This window comes from Pteropus medius, unplaced genomic scaffold (genome assembly GCF_902729225.1).
Source record: "Pteropus medius unplaced genomic scaffold, Ma_sr-lr_union100, whole genome shotgun sequence".
In the NCBI taxonomy this organism is placed as follows: Eukaryota; Metazoa; Chordata; class Mammalia; order Chiroptera; family Pteropodidae; genus Pteropus; species Pteropus medius.
In genome coordinates this window covers 8,972,362-8,994,916 of record NW_024342473.1, presented here as the reverse complement: position 1 = coordinate 8,994,916, position 22,555 = coordinate 8,972,362, and the positions used below count along the sequence as shown (strand labels likewise).

The 22,555-nt window shown below is 40.3% G+C and overlaps 1 protein-coding gene across 6 annotated transcripts in view; it reads right to left on the bottom strand.

Annotated features, from left to right (window-relative positions):
• The window catches only part of TRIM9 (tripartite motif containing 9), a 100,970-nt gene that overhangs the window by 37,391 nt on the left and 41,024 nt on the right, over positions 1–22,555 (bottom strand). For all 6 annotated transcript variants that reach the window (XM_039865141.1, XM_039865143.1, XM_039865138.1 and 3 more), the window contains exons 2-3: positions 11,114–11,209; positions 8,712–8,834 (exon numbers count right to left, since the gene is read on the bottom strand). In XM_039865141.1, coding sequence (XP_039721075.1) covers positions 8,712–8,834; positions 11,114–11,209 — 219 coding nt within the window. The remainder of the gene's footprint in view (positions 1–8,711; positions 8,835–11,113; positions 11,210–22,555) is intronic.

The window sequence follows — 22,555 nt, the reverse complement described above, 5'->3', positions numbered from 1 at the left end:
AAGTTCCTGGCTCTTAATTCCCACTGTTGCAACAATGGATTCTGGTTTATCTTTTTACATTTTAATCAACCATTTCACAATAATCATCATAGCTTGGGATAAAATCACTGCTAAAAATTAAACTACAGGGTCCCAGAAGCAGCATTTTTGGGTGTGTTGTATTTGACTTCTAGTTCCTGAATTAATTTAGTGAGATTTCCCATCTTATGGAAATCAGCCAAATAATTAGAACTTTTAAGTGTATGAATATTTTTTCTCTAATTGAGTGTCTTTATTAGCTCTCTTACTACTTTCTTCACCCTATTATTTCTACTTTTTTTTTTTTTTATGGAAAACAATTCCTAGGAAGCCAGGCCATGTTGCTTTATCTTTGAGTTCCACATTTCTGTGCTGTGGTTCTGATGCTCTAGGGAAACCCTTGGCACTCTGTTTGCTGCAGCTGGCTGGACTTGAGAGTGCCTTTTCTTAGGAAACATGCAAGTTGCAGGAATGACACAATAGGGACTGGGAAACAATCTTCCTGCTTTCATCTGCATTAAAGCCTAAACCATCTCTCCTGGAACAAAGAATTAATTTGTGTTCCACAGTTTCAGAAAAGGCTTTTACCATTTTATCGGTACTCACCATCTGTTCTGGATGGCAAGTGCCTATTAATCATTTGAACAGTTTTATTTTGTTAAGTGGAAAATTTATAAAGGTCATTTCTCGGGTCAGGATATGACACTAACATCTATTTGAAAAAGGAGAATCTGAGAATGGACTGTTGTGCCCCTTTGAATGCTCAGACTTTTTCAGTATCATAGAGCAACCTACGATAGGTTATACAATACAAATACAAAATTTTGTTTTGCCTATCTACAACTATATTTTCCCATTCTACCTCTAACAGACCAATCTCCCTCCACCCATCTCATATAATATATCCAATAGCATGAACTAAGGTTAATTGAGGGGAATTTCATTATTTTATCTAATTTGACCTTGACAACCTTCCTCTGTTCACCTCTCCATCATACATGTGGCTCTTTAAATTTTTCTTTATTTCTTCTTTTTAGTAAATACTTTTTCTCATAGCATTCTCTCTCATCATGGTATCTGAAGGAATATCACTAATGAATTTTTAGGCTAAGTAAATAACATTGTTTATTTCAAGAAATTCTTTTAAAATATAATCTATACCTTCCAATCACAGTTGAAAACAATTTCCCCTAAGTATAAGGTAATATTTTTTTTTCTGTTTGAGGTACAAGTACTTTCAAGTAATATTTTTTTTCTGTTTGAGGTACAAGTACTTTCATGATGCAAGCTTGAAGAATTTATTCATTCCAGGTCCTTTTGGTCAGTAGAGGGAGTTTATATGTGTTCCAACACATTTTGAGGCAAGATGACCAACTAATGTTTGGAATGGACTCATCTGAGTTACAGGTGAAGTGCTTTGGCCATCAGATTCATCTAATAAAATAAAGAATTCTCCTGTTGTTTTTGCCTAGAATAGAATGGTATCTCTTATATTATCATTACTTTCATTGAAACTTAGGGTTATTTTAAATTAAGAAAGAACATCTTTATTTTCTCACATGCTGCCATCCTCTCACATAGTTTTAGGCAAATATTTTCCCCATTCTTTTGATATCACCCTCTGTACCTGTGTTATTCATTCATCCAACATTGGCAACTAACCGTTTCAAAGACGTGTCTGGGCTTTGAGTTTTTAATCAAGGAAAAGATCAGTTAGGCCTAGTAAGTAAATAAGGAGGTACCTATTTAGAGGAAGGCTTGAGATTTTAACAGTAAAGCTGTGAACTTTCTATCCTAGAAGTGTGAATGCCACCAACAGTCTCATCAATAAACACTGAGTGGAATATACAAAGCATGTTCTTTAATGTATAGAATACTGTACCCTTGTACAGAAAAGTTAATGAAGGAAGAGATGCAAGCCATTTGGAGAGATAAGCATGTTAGTGCAGTCCCACCCACACAAGAGAACGTTTACCACTTACGGTGGGCCGCGGTAAAAGTGATGTATGTAATATGATGTTTTGTAGAATGTGAGGTGTAGTGAGGTACAGTAGATTACTCCATCATCTTCAAAATACACGTAAAGTCTTCCGGAGGTACGGAGTGTCATTCATGTCTGGGTTTAGGCAAAGAGTATTAAAGAAGCTTTGTGACTGCCCTTCACTAGCATTGCTAAGGTGTGTAGGGAGTATTTAGAAGTGTGTCCCCTAACCTCGTTGAGCTCCAGCTGCATGCGATGGCATCTTGGTGAGTTCATGGGCACCCTATTCCATACAGACCTTCTGTGACTTTGCTCCTACATGATGGGAAGCAGAGGACCACAGAATTTGCCAAACGAAACTGTGAGGAATTCCTCATTAAGAGTGGGCTTGTCATCAATAAAAAGTGTGGCTAAATGATTAGAGTTGGCCCTCTAGAGTTCTGCTGAGGGCAGTTGAAGGTTTCGAGTTACCTCAGTGTGCTTAATTTTTCCAAATGTCCTCATCGTAATAGACTAACTAAATTCCTCACTAGTAGTTTTATTGGGATTGAGCTGATTATTGGTTTTTTGCTTTTTTTTTTTTTCCTAGTAATGGCTATAGCCAGTCAAATACTATTTAATTCTTTTAAAATTCTTTGTGAGCTTGGGCAGGTGTTCTTCCTTTACTTCCTCCCTCCCTCTTTCTCATGCCCTCTCCCCTCCCGGCTTGATTACTTACCTATTACGAAGCAATGGCAAAATAGCTGAAGTAAGCAGTTAGACAAACCAATAACATTCCTAGTGTAAGTTTGTACTCAATGATATGGCCATATAATTAATTTGTTTGCAAACATAATGGGAACATAACAGGCAATACATAGTAAATAATAACAAACATAATGATGACAATAAAAATAATGATTCTAATGAAACCCAACCATACAGTAGAATTCAAAATCAAGCATTCTATAGATAACTACAATCGAGACATGGAGACCCTCTGTAAATATGAAAAGCTCTATAAAACAGTAAGCTTTATTATTATCCCTCAGCATTCTCACTGAGTAATTTTGTTGGTACGTTAATATACCAACCACACATGGAAATTAAAGATTAAGAATGTTTTTGGATAAGTGTAACTTTATTTTTCCAGAGGGTCTTAGAGTTGAAAGGTAACCAAAAAGACATCTCTCAGATACTATTCAACATATGAATTTATTCTAAAATATTGGAGAGAGAACACATTTAAGGTGACTACAGGATTATTTCAAATTCTGAATATTACATAAATAAAAATAATTCTCAGGTGTTTCTTTGGGCTTACCAAAAAAAAAAAAATGACATTTGTAAAGTTTCTGAAAAAAACCTAGATCTCCTTAATGTCACAGATTCCCTGTGAGGATCACAGACAGAGAGGATGATTTAGGGCCTTATTCAGTTAAGGAAGACCTGGGAAAGAGGTTAATAAAACATACAGATAGGACAAGAAACCAATATGTTCTGTCGGTCATTGGGATATTGCCCAGTAGTTCCAAATATGACTTAGTAATAATGTTTCTTGAAAGTGCAAAAGCATTTTTTCTCTCCAGTAGCTTTCTGACATTTGCTTTAGTTCACCGCATCCTAAAAATAGATATTTGGCTCCCAGTGTTTTTTTTTCAGAATAGTATTAACTGTAATTTACATTTCCAACTGTGTTCCTAAAATACAGTCACATCTGCATATGTCTCAAAGCCTTTTTTTAGCCTTTAAAAATAGCTTGCCAAATTTTGTAAACTATTTTGTAAGCTGATCAATGATAAACTCAGTCCACTAAGACAATGACACCCATTTATAAGCTAATTCTACACTATGAACTCCGGTATTATGGAAGATAAACCCCGAGGAGCCTTTCTTCACTGTGCTGAATGAAACCATATTTCCGGTCATCCTCTCTCAGCAATAACATCAATAATAATAGCTAATATTTGAGTACTGTGCTCAGCGCTTTACAATGCCCTGTGAGGTGACAACTACTTCTAGCCTTATTTTACGCATAGGTGAAAGAGATCGAGACATACACTTGTCCACAGTTAGAGACCTAGTCAGTGAAAAAGTGTGTCCTCACTTTACTCTATGACACAGAGTCTGGGCTCTTCACCACTTAGCTCCATCTTGCCTCAGAACCAGAACTATTCAATCTGTTCAAGTAATCAGTGGTTTCAGAAAGGGGTAGGAGTAGATTATAAAGACTGTCTTTATATGCACTCACTTTCCGGCATCCCTAGCCTTTGGGATTGCTCAAGAAGAGAAAGTTGCCAGAAAAACACACATACAACTCTCCTCTTTGTCAGCAAAAGCAGGACCCCAGAGAATTCAGCCAAAGGGAAGCGGAAGACCATAAGATTATCCCTGCCGGACTGTGAATGATGGGTTAGCCGACGAAGAGAAAGGACTGTCTGTGCTTGGCAAGTGATGTCTATAAAATGCCAGCCTTTTTTCACAAATCTGAGTAGCAACAGAAGTGACAAGAAGGGAAAAGGCAGGAGGAGAAAGGCAGAGGAAGGGAGACATGGAGGCTGGCATCAGTAGTCACAGCATCAGCTTTGCTGGCTGTTTTTAGAAGCAGTGACAGATATAATCAGCTGAAACAGCAGAGAAACAAATCACTTGAAACAGAAGTTAGAACAGCTTTGCTGCTGTAGGGGACAACCAGCCACCTGTGTCTGGTTTCCGTGGCCCTTTGAGGTCTGGGGCAAGGACTGCACTCTGGGCAGGGTAGAACGAGGCAGGCAGCTGCAGTGCTCTCTGCAGGGCAGGTCACCAGGACCAATGCACAGTCATGGCACATGGAGTCCCGGTGATACGTTAAAGCCTTTCCTGTCCACAGCACAGCTCATCGCTGATTGTCATACAGTCCCATTCTGCAGAGGCAATACTAACGAGGGAGACTGGAGGGCTTTCATGCCACTTTTAACATCAATAAATAATGCTTTCTCAATGTTTAATTCCCTCTTCCATCCAGATTCCCGCCCTTATGTCTCTCTCAAACAGGAGACTTGGAGTTGCCTCTACAGCCACATCCATACGACTTATCACAAACTGTTCACCGCGTTCTGTTTAAAGATGCCAGGAAAGTGTTTGCAATATTTTAAAAAAGAGACTTCCATTGAGAAAAAGTTAAAATTTTATAGCTAAATACTAAAATGTTTGGCCCACTATTCAGAGGGAAAATCCCAGTTTTCTGGCTCATTTCCTAAAGACAAATGTGTTTTTATTTTAGATCATTCTATGTGACCCAAATGGGATTTTGAGATCCACTGTAACAATAAAAGTTCCAGGTTTCTGAAGCATGCTAAAATGAAGGGTTATAGTGACGATCTTGTAGTAATGTTAGAACAGGAGACAGAAACAGAAAACATCCATAAGTCCTCATGGCTAACTGCACGGAGCAAGACCAGGGTGCACTGTGCTAATCACTGTCTTCATCCCTCACAGTTGCCAAATCCTGCAGGCAAGAATATAGGTCACCATTAACACATACACATCCCAGAGTTTGCATGACTCCAATGCCAACTCTTCCATGACGTCTCTGTGACCCTTTCAGCTGGACATAATTTTACCCTCCTCCCAACTTTAATGGCGTTGTCTGTCTCTCTCCTGGAGGTTCGCTTTCTACCTGTGTTGGAGTCCTTTGTGGATATGACTTATCTCACCCAATGAAACGTAAAGCTCAGAAAGGGCAGAACTCATCCTGAGTAACCTTCTTGTGTTCCCCTGCCCAGCACTCAGCCCCGAGCAGGTGTGCATTAGGTACTGGCTGACTGATAAAAGGATGAGGGTTGGGGCAAGTCTTATCCCTGCATTCTACCTCTATACCAGCCAGAGGTGGTAGAGTGCTGTGGGCCAGATTCTGGGCTCTAGAGCCAGGTTACTAGGACTGGAATTCTGGATCCTTGGACCAATTCTTAATATCATGATGCCATGGTTTCCTCACCTCTAGAATGAGGACAATAGTAATAATGGCCTCACAGATGTGTTATGGAGAATAGAGGAGTTGATCCCTATAACACAGTTTGTACAGTGCTGCCTCGAAGAAAGTGTCCCCCAAGTGTTATCTATTGCCGTTATAAAAGCCAGGGCTCGGTTGCCAAGGATGCTCATTCTGTGTTGCTCGCTGGGCAACTACAGAATCACATCTCTGAGCATACTGAGATTTTAATTCAGATTAAAAAAAAAAAGATGACTGTAGAAGAATTTTTCATTGAGACCTAATGTGTGATTATCTTGAATGAAAATATTTACAGAGTAGAAACATTTCCCAGATTGTTGAAGCTAAGTGTATAAGGTTCCTCCTCCATGTTTTGGGAATTACTACATAGGTTGCCATGAGACACAGTCCAGTGGTCCTTCAGGGAATTCAAAAGCAAACAATTTGATCACAGACATTAGGAGACTGGAGCCTGGAAACCTATGAGCTAGAAAAAGCCATGTAAATAAAACTTGCCATTATTCAGCACTTTGTGAATTATGCATGACACAGGCCACTCAGAGTGCCTCCTTTGAAAGCTCAGTGTCTTCCTGATTGCTTTCAGTTCCAGTTTGAAGGCTCCATGAGGTGGGTATCAGTGTGGTGGCCCCCAGGAGCTTGAGCTCACTCTAAGATAAACTTAGAGGGTCTTCTAGTTAGACTCACCACTAGGAAACATTATTGGCCTCTCTGGAAGGAGTGTTACAATCCCCAGCCTTGGTTCACTATCTACATCAATAGGCTGAGGCACTTTTCTTTCCAAACTCCTGGTTCATATTCAATATTAAGATGTGCAGTTTTCTTTGTCAAGGAATCTGCGGTGCCTCTCCTTGATAAAATTGCACTATTGCTGTCTCATCGGGAACACTTAAAGAGACATGGCCCTGATACAGAGCCAGAAGAGGCCTCACTGGCAAACTGCGTCATGGGGCACAGCCCTCACCAGCAATTGGACCTCGTTGTCACAGCTCAGCCTTCTGCCTGCCTCCATATCACAGGTCCCTTCAGAGCAATGGCTGGGCAAGTCACAAAGGCAGGGGAGAAAGGTTTATATTCCAGCCATATTATTGCCCTGGCTTTGGAGAAGGAAGAAGCTCTGAATGTGTTTTGAGGAGCAGCAGGTGGGTAGTGGAGGAAGGTGCCTTAGAACAGTGGTCCTCAACCTTTTTGGTACCAGAGTCCGGTGCTCCTATGAGAATCTAATGCCTGATGGTCTGAGGTGGAGCTGAGGTGGTGGTGCTAGTGCTGGGGAGCAGCTGCAAATACAGATGAATTCTTGGCTGGCTCGCCCGTCGCTCACCTCCTGCCGTGCGGCCCGGTTCCTAACAGGCCACAGACTGATACCGGTCCAAGGCCCGGGCGTTGGGGACCCTTGCCTCAGAGGATGCAGTTAGAGTGGAGTTTTCTTCACTTTTGGAGAGAATTTCCCCAAGGAAATGTTGCTCTTTGTCGTGCTGCCTGGCTCCCTGTCCTCCTGGGCTCTGGGCCCTGGTGTGTGGATGGGCACAGAGAAGGGACTGGTGACTCTGCTGCTCAGCGCTTGGCATTGCCAGTCTTGTTGCAGGTCTTGCCCAGGTCTCATGCTCCCCTTAGCAACTGGTTTCTTGCCTTGTTTCTGATAACCGTGAAGTGGGTACTGGCCCTGCTAGAAGCTTCCCTGCCACCGAGCTTTGGTCTCAAGTCTTGTAAGCTGCGTTCTTTCTTCCTTGGTTCTCCTACTGGAATTCTATTCTTTTAGAAATGGAATCTTCTCTTGTCCTTCAGGGACTAGAGCCTGTTCCAAAGCTGCTGGAGATATTTGACACTAACCGGATTGTTCGCCCTCAAGGTAGTATCCACTCACTGCTGCCCACTATTAAAGCTCCCTGATGTGGACTGCCCAACCGTAACAGAGAGCCTATGGTCAGAACTCACTTCTCCTTCCACCCCAATCCCAGGCCAACAGTGCACACTACCCATCTGCTACCCACTGGTAGCTACCCTGAGGCTTACTGGCCATAAACGTGGACCTCTGCTGACTGCCTGCTTCCGAGCTTCCCTCGGCCGGGCTCTTCTTATGCATCCAGCCTGCTCTCAGATGTCGATGCCTTGCTCCAATGAGGCAGTGGGTGGGATACCAGATGTCTCCAGGAGGACCAGTCCTTCTGCCACTAGGGATGCAGACTTGTAACTAATAGATTCCATTGTGTGATGATGAAAGTCTGTACAACTGTCCAAATGCACAGTTCACTTCGGAAGTTGAGGCAAATCTTGTTTGCTTTCTGGAAGGTACAGATTCTATCTCCCAATTAAATAATACATTATGCTTCTGTATGGCCTCTATGACCACCTTGTCTAAAATTTCAATCCTCAACTCTAGTACTCCCCACCCCTTTTTATTATTTATTTTTTTTCTTAACACTTTTTACTAATATACTGGATAGTTTACTTACTTATTTTGCTTATCGTTTATCCCTCCTGGTAGAATATAAACCCCATGAGGGCAGGGATTTTGATTTATTTTATTATGCCTAGCCCCAAAGAAATTCCTGCCCCAGAGGAGTCAACCAACAAATATGGTAAATGAAGGACTGGGTGCTGAAGGAAGGAATACGCCCACTCCTTGCCAGGGAGGCCAATGGCCACCCTAGGCTGTGGGCATCCTGCTCCTTGTCTAGACATTTCATCACAGCCCTAGGAGCCAGGCTTATTGGCTTTCTGCTCCCCACATAGCACAGCACTCACCTTTAGCTTGTGCTCATGCTCCTTGTTGACGCGTGCAAGAAGCTGGGCTTTCCTTCTGTTGAGGGCGTCGATGAGGGCGTCGCACTGGGCCACCAGGCAGGCCTCAAACTCTACACTGTTCTCCTGCATGACAGAGCACACTTCTCAGCCATAAGGTGCTTGGGCACCTCGGGCTGCCAGAGAAAACAGAGCTGCCCACCCATTAGTGGGGTGGAGACCCCTGCTGAAGGGGATGAAGAGGAACTCCGTGCACAATGCACATTCGGCATCTTAAAAATAACTGGATAAATTTCATTCTACAGTGGTAGTGTTTTGCTTTAAATTTAGATTGGAAAGGATAAATATTACTCAACAAACTTATTTCTATCAAAAGGAAATTATCTCCAAAGTTTGATTTATAGTAAATAAAATAAAGCGTTGTTTGCAGAGTTGGACATGAATCCTTCTGAAAGCCGGTCTACGTCCAGCTGTGTATGGTGGAAGGTGGTATTCAGAGAAATGCTGGTTGCCCAAGGGAGCAGAGTATTGTTGAGGTATAAGAGATAAAAAAATCAGTCAATTCAGGGGAAGAAAGAAAAAGAAAGATGGCAACGGTCTTCAATATTAAACAATAAACCAATGACAATGGAAGTTTATAAGAATAATCACGGGCAAAAGCACCTGCTCCTTTCATTAAGGAAAGCAAAGTGAACACAGGTAGGCTGTAAAAGTCAGACATGAACCAATAACTTGAGGGGGAAGGGTAACCATTTTCTAAATGAATGATCGCTTCTCCGTGATGTTTAAATTGAATGCTGAATCTAAATTTTTAAATTGATCTAAATCTGTACTTGCCACAGAATTTAAGTGATTTTCTCACTAAATTATAAGCATCCATTAAAGGTAATCCTTTCAGTAAGTTACACATATAATTTTGACTCTCAAACCATAATCTGAAAAACTTGTAATTTACATCAAGTGAAAGCTAAATACTCACATAGCACTAAAAAAAAAAAAAAAAAAAAAATAGCACTCAACTGCATAAACTGTAAACTTCTGGGAGCTGGCAAGGAAGAAAGAGCTTAGACTATCAAATTTTAATTTATTACCAAAGTCATAAAGAATTGTGTGTCTCTCTTAAGAAAAGGATCTACTGATAAGTATTTGGTAACTTTTCAAATGCCACGTCTTCTTCCTATAAGGCATGCATTAGAAATCACGTCAGCAATGACTTCTACAAATGCTAAGTTTTGACTTTCATGGCAATTGCTTTGCATTCTCAGAGAAATCTCCTGAAAAACATCATTTAAGAGCTCTCTATGTCCCATGCAGGGCAATTTTGGGAGGGAGCAGGGAGCCTTCTCCTCATAGACTCTAATTTAGACCAGAAAGAATGCTTCGCTCTGATGAAGAGAAGAGGTGCAGAGGCAAGCCTGGGGCAAAGAAGGGACTGACTGATAACCTCTGTGGAAAACAGAAGGAAATATACAACTGTTAGCTATAATGGAATCAAAAGTTTTAACATGGACATGCAGACAACAACAGAAAAAGGCAAAAAAATCAGTGTGAGGTGCTTTGAAAGGCTGCTTTACATTTAAAAAGCCATTTCTGCCTTGACATAGGTTAAATATTAACTCAGAGGGACACTTTACTGGGAGGCCAGAGCTAAGATTTCTGTGAGGCAAAGCTCAAAACATAAGAACGGTACAGTGCAAAAAGTCATTCTTTTAGCATCTTATGCAGTTTATGGCTTCTCCTCTTTAGCTATAGTGGAAAATTCACAAGCTTCCAAATACTAGCCGGTTTCTTGATGATTGTGTCCAGATTAAGCAATCTGAAATTGTAGTTACCAGGAGATCATGGATGAAAAATAGTTAAGTATCTAAGTAGAGGAGAAGCATTACTATGGGTTAGGCAGGCAGGAAGGAGGATATAAGAAAAGGAAGGACGGAGGGAAGGAGAAGGAAGGAGGAAAGGAAAGAAAAAGGAAGGAAGAAAAAAAAGAGAAAGTGTGACCTGTTTGTTACCATCAGATAAGATATAATTATTGCAAGGTGCTTTGGAAACCTATATATTTAAAAAAGAAACACTCAACAATAATGACTCTGAATTCACAAAGAAAAAGGCCTCTTTCTAAATACACAGTAGCGGAGAATTAGGACTTCTGTGTGGAAGATACAAACCACTTGGAAAACCAGGTTTTTTTCTGGCTTGTTGGCATACGTAACCATCTCAAGAACAGGTATGTTCCAAGTGGGTCCATACGTGTATTTGTATGTATTAGAAGAGACAGAGCAGAAAAAAAATAAATAGGAAGTTCCCAACAACACATAAAAGTAAAAGAGAAGAAACAGACGAACTCTCCACCACACAGTTTCATCTTAACCGTGGGGTTTGCTTTCTGCTTCAGGCGCCGTCGGTACCTGGATCTGCTGGACCATGTTGCGCAGCTGCACCAGAAACTCCTTGGCTTCTTTGGCCCTGTCCGACAGCCCGTTCAGTGCCTGGGAGAGCTGGCTCTGCAAAAGAAGAAGAAGAAAACCATGGAGCTATCATCATACGGAGTAGCAACAAGACCACACAGGGCCGTGTTGACCCGAGACCCGAGAGTCTTCAGCCTCCTATATATTCCTCTTATGTGGGTTGGGCCACTTAGCTGACATTCATACGTCTAGATTCTGGTAACACGGGTGTCTAGATGCCTTCCACAGGCTCCTGAGTAGTTTCTCCCCTGGAGCAGTGAAGACTTCCGGCCATTGCAGTCAAAGGCTCTCATCAGCTGAAATTTGCTTGGAATTTCCTCATCTCATTAAGTAATTCAGCGATAATTTATTCAATGCATATTATTTGCCAAGAATTGAAAAAAAAAAAATAACACAGAGTCAGAAGATTGGATAATTAGCAACATTATTTAATAATTGGTTAAATAATTGGCTAAATAATTGGTCTGGGTTTGAGCAGAAAGAATAAAGATTCAAGAACAGGATGAAGGAGTAAAGGAAGCATCACAGGTGTGATGCTCTGGGTCTATTTAAATGAAAGATAGATACAAAGGGTACCACAACATTCTTCCTCATCAATATCATCCTTCTCCCAAGTACAGCCCTATTGCCCTAACTCTTCTCCACACTAACATCCTAAATGAAGGTGTACCGCTTTTGTGATTTCCTACCTGCACCTTCCATATGGGCATGCACTTCTGCTGGGTGGGCCACGCGTCAGGGGAAACACTTGCATTCTCAGCCTCCCTGTCTGTTGTGGCGGCTACAGGACACGATGCTGATTGACAAGACCTAAGTGGAAGGTGGCTGGGGCTTCGGGGGAGGGGGTGGGGACTGGGTCTGAGAAAGCCTCTGCTTTTTTTGCTAACATGGGACCAGCATGGCTGGTGCATTCCTCTTCTCTTTTGTTCCTAACTTTATGGCAAATGTCTTGTGACTCCAATGAGGAGAAGGACAACATGATAAAGGAGCAGAGGTGGAAAGAGAAAGAGCCTGAGTTCCAATGGCATCTTTGAGCAGCTGAACAAACACTTGAAGTCTTCTACCACTAGGCTTCTCGTGATGTGGAGTAAACTAACTCCTTGTTAAGTCCCTGTACTGGAGTTTTCCATGACTTGCAGGCACTATCATTGTACTTGATACAAAACTCCATGTCCTAGCAGTTTGGGCATATCCTTCCATCAGGACCACAGATCAGCCCTGTAAACTTACACCAGAACACTGTAGATGCAAACTACAGAGACAAACTCCCTTTCCCATATGCTTTCTTTGAAAACTAAAACCCACACTCCTCCCTGCCAAACAATGCTGCATCTACTCTTTTCTTACAATAAAAGGACAGAATCTTAAAATTATATCTTTTGGTCCTATGAATGTTTTTCTCTTATATTTGCTTTATTAAAAACAAAGTTGGGCACTCAGTCTCTTTAGAATATGCGTGCAAATGCTTGGTGTAAGCAATATGGGGTGGTAGAAAGAACACAGGCTTGGAAGTATTTAAATTTTGGTTGTCTCTTACTAAGTGTGGCCTTGAGAAAGTTACCCTTTGCCTGAATTACTCCAATGGACAAAATGGGAATAATAATAATAATATTTTGTAGTTGGGTTATTGTGAGGGTTTAGCGTATTCATCAATGTGAAAGCTCCTGATAGATAAGGGTAGTGGTTAAGGGAATTATTCTGGATTCATAAATGCTGCCAGTTGCCGGCTGTTCAACCTTTTACACATAGTTTTACTCATCTACAAAATGAGAAGAACACTGCTATTCTTGGGTGTCGTGGGCATTGCATGATATACCATGTCTAAGCCTAGAATTCTGCTGGCGCATGGCGCATGCTTAATAAATGTTGGCTGTTATTTTAACTCTTATTTATCTTCTTCCTTCCTGCTCACAAATACCTGCTGACTGACTGGGGTCATCTGAAGGGGAGATTCCTGGAACAGGATCTGTTGAAGAATATCCTGTACCACCTGTGCTCTGATCTATGTACTCAAGACTCTGGGAGGCTGGACCAACGCAGCTGAGTAAGGCAAAGCACAAAGAGGGCCTACACTTGTTGAAAGGGTTACTCATTCATTACCAGTTCCTAGCTAGTCCTGATATTTGATACACAACTGCATTATAAGATAAAGATCTAGAAACCTTTCTCTTAAACTTTGCTAACTTGCAGAAATTGAGCAAGAGACAATGAAAAATCCTGGAGACTATTTATCACTAGAAAATGCACAAATATGTGTGTTGCTTTTATAGGATAATCTTTTGATCACATTTATAAACTACATCTGATGTAGAAGGACATTATTATCGATTGATTTTGTTTCCCAAAAGTGTTTAAATTCCCGTTCCATTCTAACAGAGATGTTCTGTATTCGGGACCACAGAGCAGCCCTGTAAATTTATCTTAGAACATCGAAGATGCAAATATTTAGTGTGTGTTTTCATTATGGCATCTTGGCTGTACATGTCATTAAAAGCTGTTTATAATGCCTTAGCAATGGCATTCTGATTTCTTGGATATTTGTCTTCCAATTTACAGAAAAGGTGTCATGATCAGAAAGAGAATGAGAGTCGGAAATGATGTGGCCGGAGAAATACTGACAAATTTCCTGTCAAGAGCTCAGAGCATGCTCCGAATAACCAAGACTTCCCAGAAAGATGCCAAGTTGTCGGGAGCATGATAAAAGAGAAACGAGAACTCTGCTTCCTCCAACCCTCGTCTCCCGCTTTCCCCCTCCAACTTCCACCTGGACTGGCTCCCCTCACCTCCCTAAGGATAGAATGTTACAGGGGATTAGGAGCTCAACCTGGGAGCACCTGTGGAAGATATTTCAGAACCTAATATTATTTAGGCTCGGCAAACAGGTAATGGAATTTTATGCATCCTAACCCATGCGTCCACCCAGCTGTCGAGCATGCCCTGACAGAAGACAGGGTCTCCTTTCCTTCCCCTGCTGTGACCATGATTCATTCATCATTCCCCCGACCCCAATTTACTACTATTGGATGGAGACAAATTGGGGCAAATGGAAGAAAGCCTCCTAGCTGTCTGGGATCTCAAGTTATAGGGACAACCTTGCTGCTTCCCTGGGCAGCTCTGTCACAATGCATGCTGCTCTGGACTGCAGCCCATCCCATTTTCTGCCCAGGTACCAACACAAAACACAGGAGCAAAGTGACAACCCATGCAATGTGATTCTGAAGGAAGGTCCGCCTGCCTTCCCAGGAGAATAATAATTTTTCTTGAAGAAACACTGATTTTTGAGTCACTACTTTACTGACATTATATAATTAAAAAGTAAAAGCAAGAAATTCTCATAGTTAAAATATACTGGCTATTTCTTATAAGCCATGAACTCTGATGGGTGCTTTGAATGTGTATCCTATTTAATCCCAATCACTGCCCTGACATTTTGCAGAGGCTCGGGGAGGATACACCTGAGTTTAGGTTTGACCATTCACATATGGAGGAGCTGGAGCACAAAGTGCTCTTTGTTTCAGCCTCCCAAAGAAGTGAACTCTTCCCCTACCCATGCACAAAGGAACAAAAACAATCCATGGTAAGAGCATGTAAACCAAAGGAGGTGAGTTGATGAGAGGATTATGATTGATTATGAGGGAATTTGATTATGCTTAATAATCAGACAATATATAAACCATAACATGGCTAGTTAACCTATGAAATGTTTAACCTCTTTTTTCTGCATAAAATTTTTTGGTAAATTTGAAAAAGATCTCTGTTAAAGAGAGGGGTCTCATGGGAAAGGTGAGAAGCTTTGGATTGGGGTCCAATGCTGGATTTATCACCTACTGACCTGAGAGCCTGGGAGGAACTTGGGCTGAATGTGGAATGAGGTAAAGAACGATAATTCACTGACTGACTATTACTTGAGGAAGCTTTGAGCTGAGCTGCCCAGGGGCCTGATTCTCCTAGCCGAAACTTCTGTTCTTCCTGCTGCACCCTTTCTACCCCCACGAAGGGATCACTACTCGGGTTTATCTGGTGGTGGAAGTTCCTGGATCTACCCCAGCCCCAGCTCACTGTAGTTAGATGGGAAGGAAGCCTCAGGGGCTGGCCTGCCTGGAACTGCCACCCTGTCACAAAGCCCAGCAGCAGGGCTGAGGCAGTGAACAGGTTGTGACCTGCCAATTGAGTACCCGAGCCTGGGAACTATAGTCTAGGGGCCAAGGTGTGTGTGTGTGTGTGGCTCTGTGTCTGAGAGTGTGTGAAATTGTACATGTGTTTCTATGTGTATATACCTGTGCGAGTGTGAATATGAGTATAGAGTGTGTAAGTGTGTAAGAGTATATGAATGTGTGTGTATGAGAGTGCTCATCAGTGGAGTATGGGGAAGCTCCTGGCTTTGGATAAGGCTGGTATGAGAGGGGTCTGAGGGTAGGGATTTGGTCCCCTAAACTGCTGTTTGTTTCTCATTGGTTATGACAAAGATTCTCTCTGGGGCCAAACTCTAACCAGGCTCCTCTGAGCTGTCTTCTCAATGAGTCCTCAATTTTGGCCTATAAAGACTTGCACAAAACATTACCATAGTTTCTAACAGCTCGAGGGCACATCCCTGGGATGACATTAGCCCTGCTTAAAGTGCCTGTCTGAGAAAACTCAAGGCTGCCAAATGAATTTACTGTTTGTTCCAGCCATCACCTAAAGATAGGGCCCCTGTCTCTCAGTCTCAGTGGGAGGGTGGAACTCCAACACTGATAAGTGCCACTTAATAAATCCAGATTTGTGTCACATGGGCCAATCCCTCCCTCCCACTTTTTGCAATTTTTCGCTTCTCTGACTCCACTGAGTTCTGGCCCAGCCCTCCCTACTCCTTCATTCTCCCTTTAAAACATCTGGTCACCTCTGTACAAATTGAAGTTGATTTCAGTTCATGCTGGATTCTATTCCCTATTACAGTAGTATATTACTGATAAAAATCTGTCCTTACCACTTTAGTGTCTGCTTTGTTTATCTTTGACAGTGGCAAACCCTGGCTCTGACCTAGGAAGAGCTGGGGGAATCCCCGGGCAATGAGGAGGCTGTGCGGCAGGCCCAGGTTAACTTTAAAGGTAAGTAAGGAAGCACATCGCTAGCAGATCCAAGTTCCACTGCCTAAGCTGGCACATCTCTCATATACGAAACAAATCTCAGTATTTTCACTGTGAACTTGACCCTATAAGTTGTGGGGAAAACAGGAAGAAGGAAGACACTCTGCACTTTTAATCTAATGCTGTTACACATAATTCCCTTTCTTACTCCTCAGTGCTAGGTCTACATACAGAAGCACACATTCACACCCACAGTTAATGCACACATTCACACCCACAGTTAATGCCATTTACCTCCTTTTAAAAATAACAATTCAAATCCAAACATTCTGTTTCAGTCACTTGTTAAAACCATAAACACGTTCCAGAAATGTCATTATTTCATCAGATAGTAGCAAATGAATGAGATAGACAGGGCACTGGGACCAATATAGCACTGGGGTTAAGAGGACAGACTTTAAGGTCAGATGGACTTAGGTTTAAACTCTAACCTTTTACTAGCCTTTTACCATGGACATGTTACCTAACTGTATTGCATGCTGTGGGACTCTGCCCAGATCCCCTTTTAAAGGCAGATACATCCTTCTTCCAGCTGCTGAGAATGTCACTGTTGACAGATTACACTAGGAATTGCTTTTGCTGTGCCTCTTTCCAGGGTGTCCTATGAGTGACTGCTGGGGGCCCCTTGCCTGAATTTGAGAATAACCCTACAGGGCCATCCCAGTTCCAGAACTCCTTGGAGGACTGGCTGAGGCCATCGCAGGTCACTGCTTTTCTTCTGTTAATCCTGGCCTTCTCATTTCCTTACATGTGGATCTCCTGGAATCATTCAGCAACTAACCATCCCTACGCAACTCTCTGAGTCTGTGTCCAGGAAATCCAATCTAAAATACTAAGGTTTCTAGGCTTCAGTTTCCTCATCTGCAACATGGGAATAATAATAGTACCTATATCACAAGACCACAGTGAGGATTATATGAAATTATATATATAAAGTTCTTCTACACAACACGTGGCACCTTGCAAACATTTAATAAGTACTATTATTTTTATAATAAAGATTATGTTAAAATATACACATATATCATTAAAACACTCTTGTCATACCACATGTCCCAATTTGAAATTCGGTTAATTACAAATACTCAGACAGTGGGGTAGATTGTTGAAATTTTCACAACTACTTGCTCCCCATTTTGCCACATGATTTGCAGGGCCTCCTGTAGATGGACTGTGTGTCCCTGCTCCATTGTCATCCTTGGCCATGTGATTTGCTTTGGCCTAAAGAGGCACTGTGATTTTTCTGCCAGCTCTTTTGCTCCTCCTCTTTGTCACATGAATCCAGTGGTGTGTTGATAAACTGGCTCTCAAGAAAACAAAATAAACTAGCTCTCTGATTTGTAGTGTCTGCCAATTTCCATGATATAAATCCATAGTTGATTTTAGGCTACCAAAATAACATGACTGAATATGGAGTTGGGAAGAGATGTGTACCATCAACTCTTTTGAGCTGTGAGCTGGAATGAGCCAGGTAGGCATATCCCATGCAGTGTCTAAGAGCCTCAGAAAAAAGACATGTAGGACAGACCTTCAGACTACCTCCTATGATATTAATATGAACAAGAAATAAACCTTTGTTTTATAAGCCACTGAGATGCTGGGGTTGTTATGCAGCAAAACTAATACAGATAACAATGATAATTTTTCCCTTCACGACTTATTAATTTAATAAATTCTTGGAGTTTCTCTAATGAAGCAGAAGAAGTCTAGAATATTATAACAACCAGCAACGGAAAATATAGCTTCCCTACTTCTCAGGGAAAATGAGAAGTATCTGCTTTCCTAGCAAGGCATAGCTAGTTTGGGCCAGAGTCTGAATTCCAGATATTCTAAGTAGCCTTCGAACTCCACCAAACTTAAGATATTTCTCTGTCTTAGATGGGAAATTCTTAAACTGGAGATGCAAATCCCCATGGCAGGTATTTTTCAGCAATGGGAAAGAGGAGCCACTTTTCACCTCACAGCATAGGAAAATAAAACTGTTGCCCTCATCCAAAGTTCATAGTTTCTTAGGAGAAAATTGATTTGCCATGTCTCTATGGCTTTTGCTTAGAGTGCTGGAGGCTGTAAAAGAATTCATGCAGCGACTGTGATTGAAGGAATGAAACTTTAATAAAGTGGCAGGCCTACAGGCTGTAAGGTCAACGCCACTCTACCCAAGGCTCTGTCAAGAGAGCATGCCTTTCTATGGATATTCTGAACCGTGATATGTGTGTTATTAGGCAGTTACTAAGTATTTACAGCCCAGGATCAAAAATATGCCTTCCTTGGGCTAAGCCTTTATGTAAATATTGGATTTCACATCCTGGAGATGGACTACTGGTTAGATTTCCTTTGTGCAAATGCTGCCTTTTCACTGGAGAATTGTAGGGCCCCGACCAGCAGGCTCCGAGTCCCTTTCCAGAAAGTTGTTTCTCTACGGATCCCTCTGGTTGCCTTTTACATTCACACTTCATGGTTCACCATGTTCTTCCAGGTGGTGTAGAATTCTGCTTTGTCGACTACTACCAGGAACAGTTTTAAGATATGCAAAACAGATTTGAGATCTATACATTTTCATTTCTCTAAAGTATGTAAGCGCCTCAGATAGAAACTCTCAGTTCTACACATAAGAGCTTTTCACTAAATAACTAAAAACACCCTCTTAGAAATACATGTGATAAAGTGAAAAAAACCACTGAACTATTTTTTTCATATACTAATACTTTTACTGTGCTCTTTCGAGACTTGAGTGTTCAATGCCAAATCAAAAATGACTTCCATTGATGAGAACTAAATAGCTAGTGAGCAAGACCTTCTATTTGTTTTTAAGAAATAACTTCTTACCTTTTATTTTAAAAGCAAAACATGCTCATTTCAGAAAAATCAGGAAAACAAGACTTAAAAGAAGAGGAAAATAAAACTCTTGATCTCACTAGGGATACACTATTAATAACCTTGATAATGAACCCTGAAAACCTTGTATAAATTTATAGGCAGATATGTATGTCTCTATAAAATGTATATCAACAAAACAGATCATGATATATACCCATTGCTTTCTTAAAATCTACTCTTTCCACTTAATATGTTATAAATATTTTTCCATCTGGCTAAATATACTAGTACTTCCATTTTAATAGCTATCTAACACTACTAAAATTTGCTATGTGGTAGGCACTGTTTACATTGTTTTACACATGTTAACTCATCTTTTCTCACAAAATAAACCAGCAAAAGTGAGTATTATTATTTTTCAAATTTTTATAGGGGATAGAATTAAGGCAAGGGAGGTTAAGTGGTCCAATAAAGCTATTAAAAAGTGTTAAGGGTGGAAAATTTTCAAGTGAGCCAACTAACTTAAGTCAGCTACAGGGAAGAAATATCTTTAGATATCAGAAGTTGTCCTACTTGCTTGTGTGTGGTTTAGGAAGTGTATTGTATAAGATATGAAGATGGCCAATGTCTGCTTTTGTAATCCATTTACTTGTTAATAAAGGGTGTTGTTCCGGGCAAAGATATGCTAACAGCCAACTTCCACTTCTGTAATCTGCTTGCTTGTTCAGGAGACCACCAGGATATGGTCGTAAGCTTTATCAGCTGCCTCCTCTGAAAGCTCGGGGCTGATCTCCTCTAGCCCTGAGTGGTAGAGAGTCAGTCTCTGGCCAGCTAATAAAGATTCATAATTAATCTCAGTTGGCTCCGTGGGTCTCAGAATCGTTCGCGCCATAACGAAAGCAGAACAAGGATTCAAATCAGGAAGTCTGTAGCCAGAATCTATGCTATTAACTGCTAAACTGTAGAGTAACCCACTGTGTAGGTACAGCATAATTTATTTAACTAATCTCCTATTTTAGGACATTTAGTTTCCATCTTGTTGCAAAGAGTGGAAATGAAATTCATGTCGTAAATATCTGAACACATTCTTGATTATTCCCATTTCCAGAAGTGAAATTTCTTGATCAACAAACTTTCAAGATTTAGAGGGTTTTTAAAATCATATTATCAAAACGTCCCTGTGAGTGGTCATTCAATTTACGCTTCTGTTGAAGGTGATGAGAGTAATACTTGCCTGTATATCTCCCTCCAAATATTATGATTTGTATTTGCTTTTATAATTTGATAGGCAAAAAAATGAAATCTTGTTTTTTAAATCTGCATTTTAAAATTATGAGGGTGCTGGGGATTTTTTAAGCTTCTTGTTGACCTTTTCCTAGTTAAGGTATAAGCTCTCATTGGTATTATTTGTAAAGCACTTGAAAATGGTCCTAGCTCATAGTGTTTGTTAAACAAATTAGTTTCTTCCCAGGCTGATAACTGTGGACAAGGCTGGCCTCACTACGTGTTGTTTACCAAGAAAGCCTTAGGGTCTCAAAATAGGAAAATGATCTGGAAAATTCAGGTGGTCTGTTGGAGAGGAAGTGAAAAGTCAAATATATTGCTAGTTTTAGAAGATTATGGTCAGAACGTCTGGTTCACAAAAATCTCCACTCTTTAAAATTTATAGTATAATCATTTTGTGGACAGATGCATGTACATAATAGCTTCTGGTAAATATTCAATGGGTATAAGAGTATATTCTTTTCTAATAGGAGAAGAGATAGATAATATAAAAATAATATTCATAATATTATGTAATATATTTGTAAACAATTAAATGTGTTAATTGGGTTATTCAGAAACTCTGTATTTTTCTTTATTATTTGTCTACTGGATTTATAATATTCTAAAATAAACAGGCATTCTAATTTCCCACAAGCATTGTACTTTCATCATGTTCTCCGTTATTTCTAGGAATTTTGGTTTATGTAACCTGCGCCTTTGTTGTTCATATATCTTTGTGCATTCATTGTTTTAACATTAGATCATATCCTTCTATATTTCCCTTCTTTTGGCCTTGAATTCCATTTCACTTGATACTATTATGTATACCTCTCTCCCTTTCTAGTATAACTTTGCTCATCTTTTATTTTAAAACTACATTTTTAACTCATTCTGTTGGTTTTTTTTTATCACGGAGAAATTTGGGCTACTTACATTTATTGTGTTAACTGACATAGTTGGCTTTATTTCATCAATATTATTTACATATCTATTTGTTAAACCCATTTTTCTTGTTTTTTAAATTTTTGTGGCTTTATCACATTTCTTTTAATATCTTAATCCTACTCAACAAGTAATTTTGATTTTTGCTATGCTTTTGCATTTTGCAAGCTGTTACCTTCCCATCTTTCATCACATGTGAACCTAAATTTGTCCATTACTAAGTCAAAGTTAACTAATAATTTTGATTCTCCTACTTCACCACATTCTTCAGTATGCTTCACTTAATGTTTAATATCTTTTATAAATTAAAAAATGCCATTCTAAATAACCCCTAGATCAAACTGGAAATTAAAACTGAGTTTGTAAATTAGATAGAGGAGAAACAGTTTATGAAAATATATTAGAAAATATATTGCTTTTTAAAATATATATTTGGCTAGCTAGGAAATCCAAATATTCTTTATAGCATTGTTCCCACTGGAAATACTGTTCTTAGGTAAAACTCAAAAAACCAGGAACATTTTTTTCCCTTCTCCCTATCTTGTACCAACGAGACCCAGAATAGAATCCTTCCTACCCCTCATATACTTTCAAAGCTAAATCACAATAGTAACCAGATCAAGAATGAAAACGGTGGCTTTTTTACACTTACGTGCTTATATTTAGGATGGCTCTGGCAGACTGTTCTCATGTTCTTGACATTCAATAATTTCAGAGTGTCTTTTTTTCAGTATTAAGTTATGAATTTCATGGCAAGATACAATAGTCTCTCTCTTTTAAAAATATTTTTCATAATATCAAAGAATAAACCATAGCAAACAACCCTGCATCTTAGATTGAAATCACAAGTTTCCTTTACATTTTACTGGGAGGCAAATACAACTTGTGGCATTACTATCCATTCCTCAGCCTTTGAGACACCTTGGGAGGGATAAAAGCCACACTTGTGGCACCTACACTATCAAGCAGCATTAAAGAATGTTCACCATCGGGGGAGTATCTATGTCTCGGCAGCATCACTGAGAGTGGGACTCAGCCACTAGAATCAGAGTGACCAGGTTCAATCCTGGGTATAGATTCTGTTTCTTAATATAGTAGGCAAGAAAATGGACCCCAAAGATGTCCATACCCTAGTCCTTGGAGCCTGTGAATATGTTACCTCACATGGCGAAAGAAACTTTGCAGATGTGATTAAGGTTATGGACCTCGAGATGAGAACATTATCCTGGAT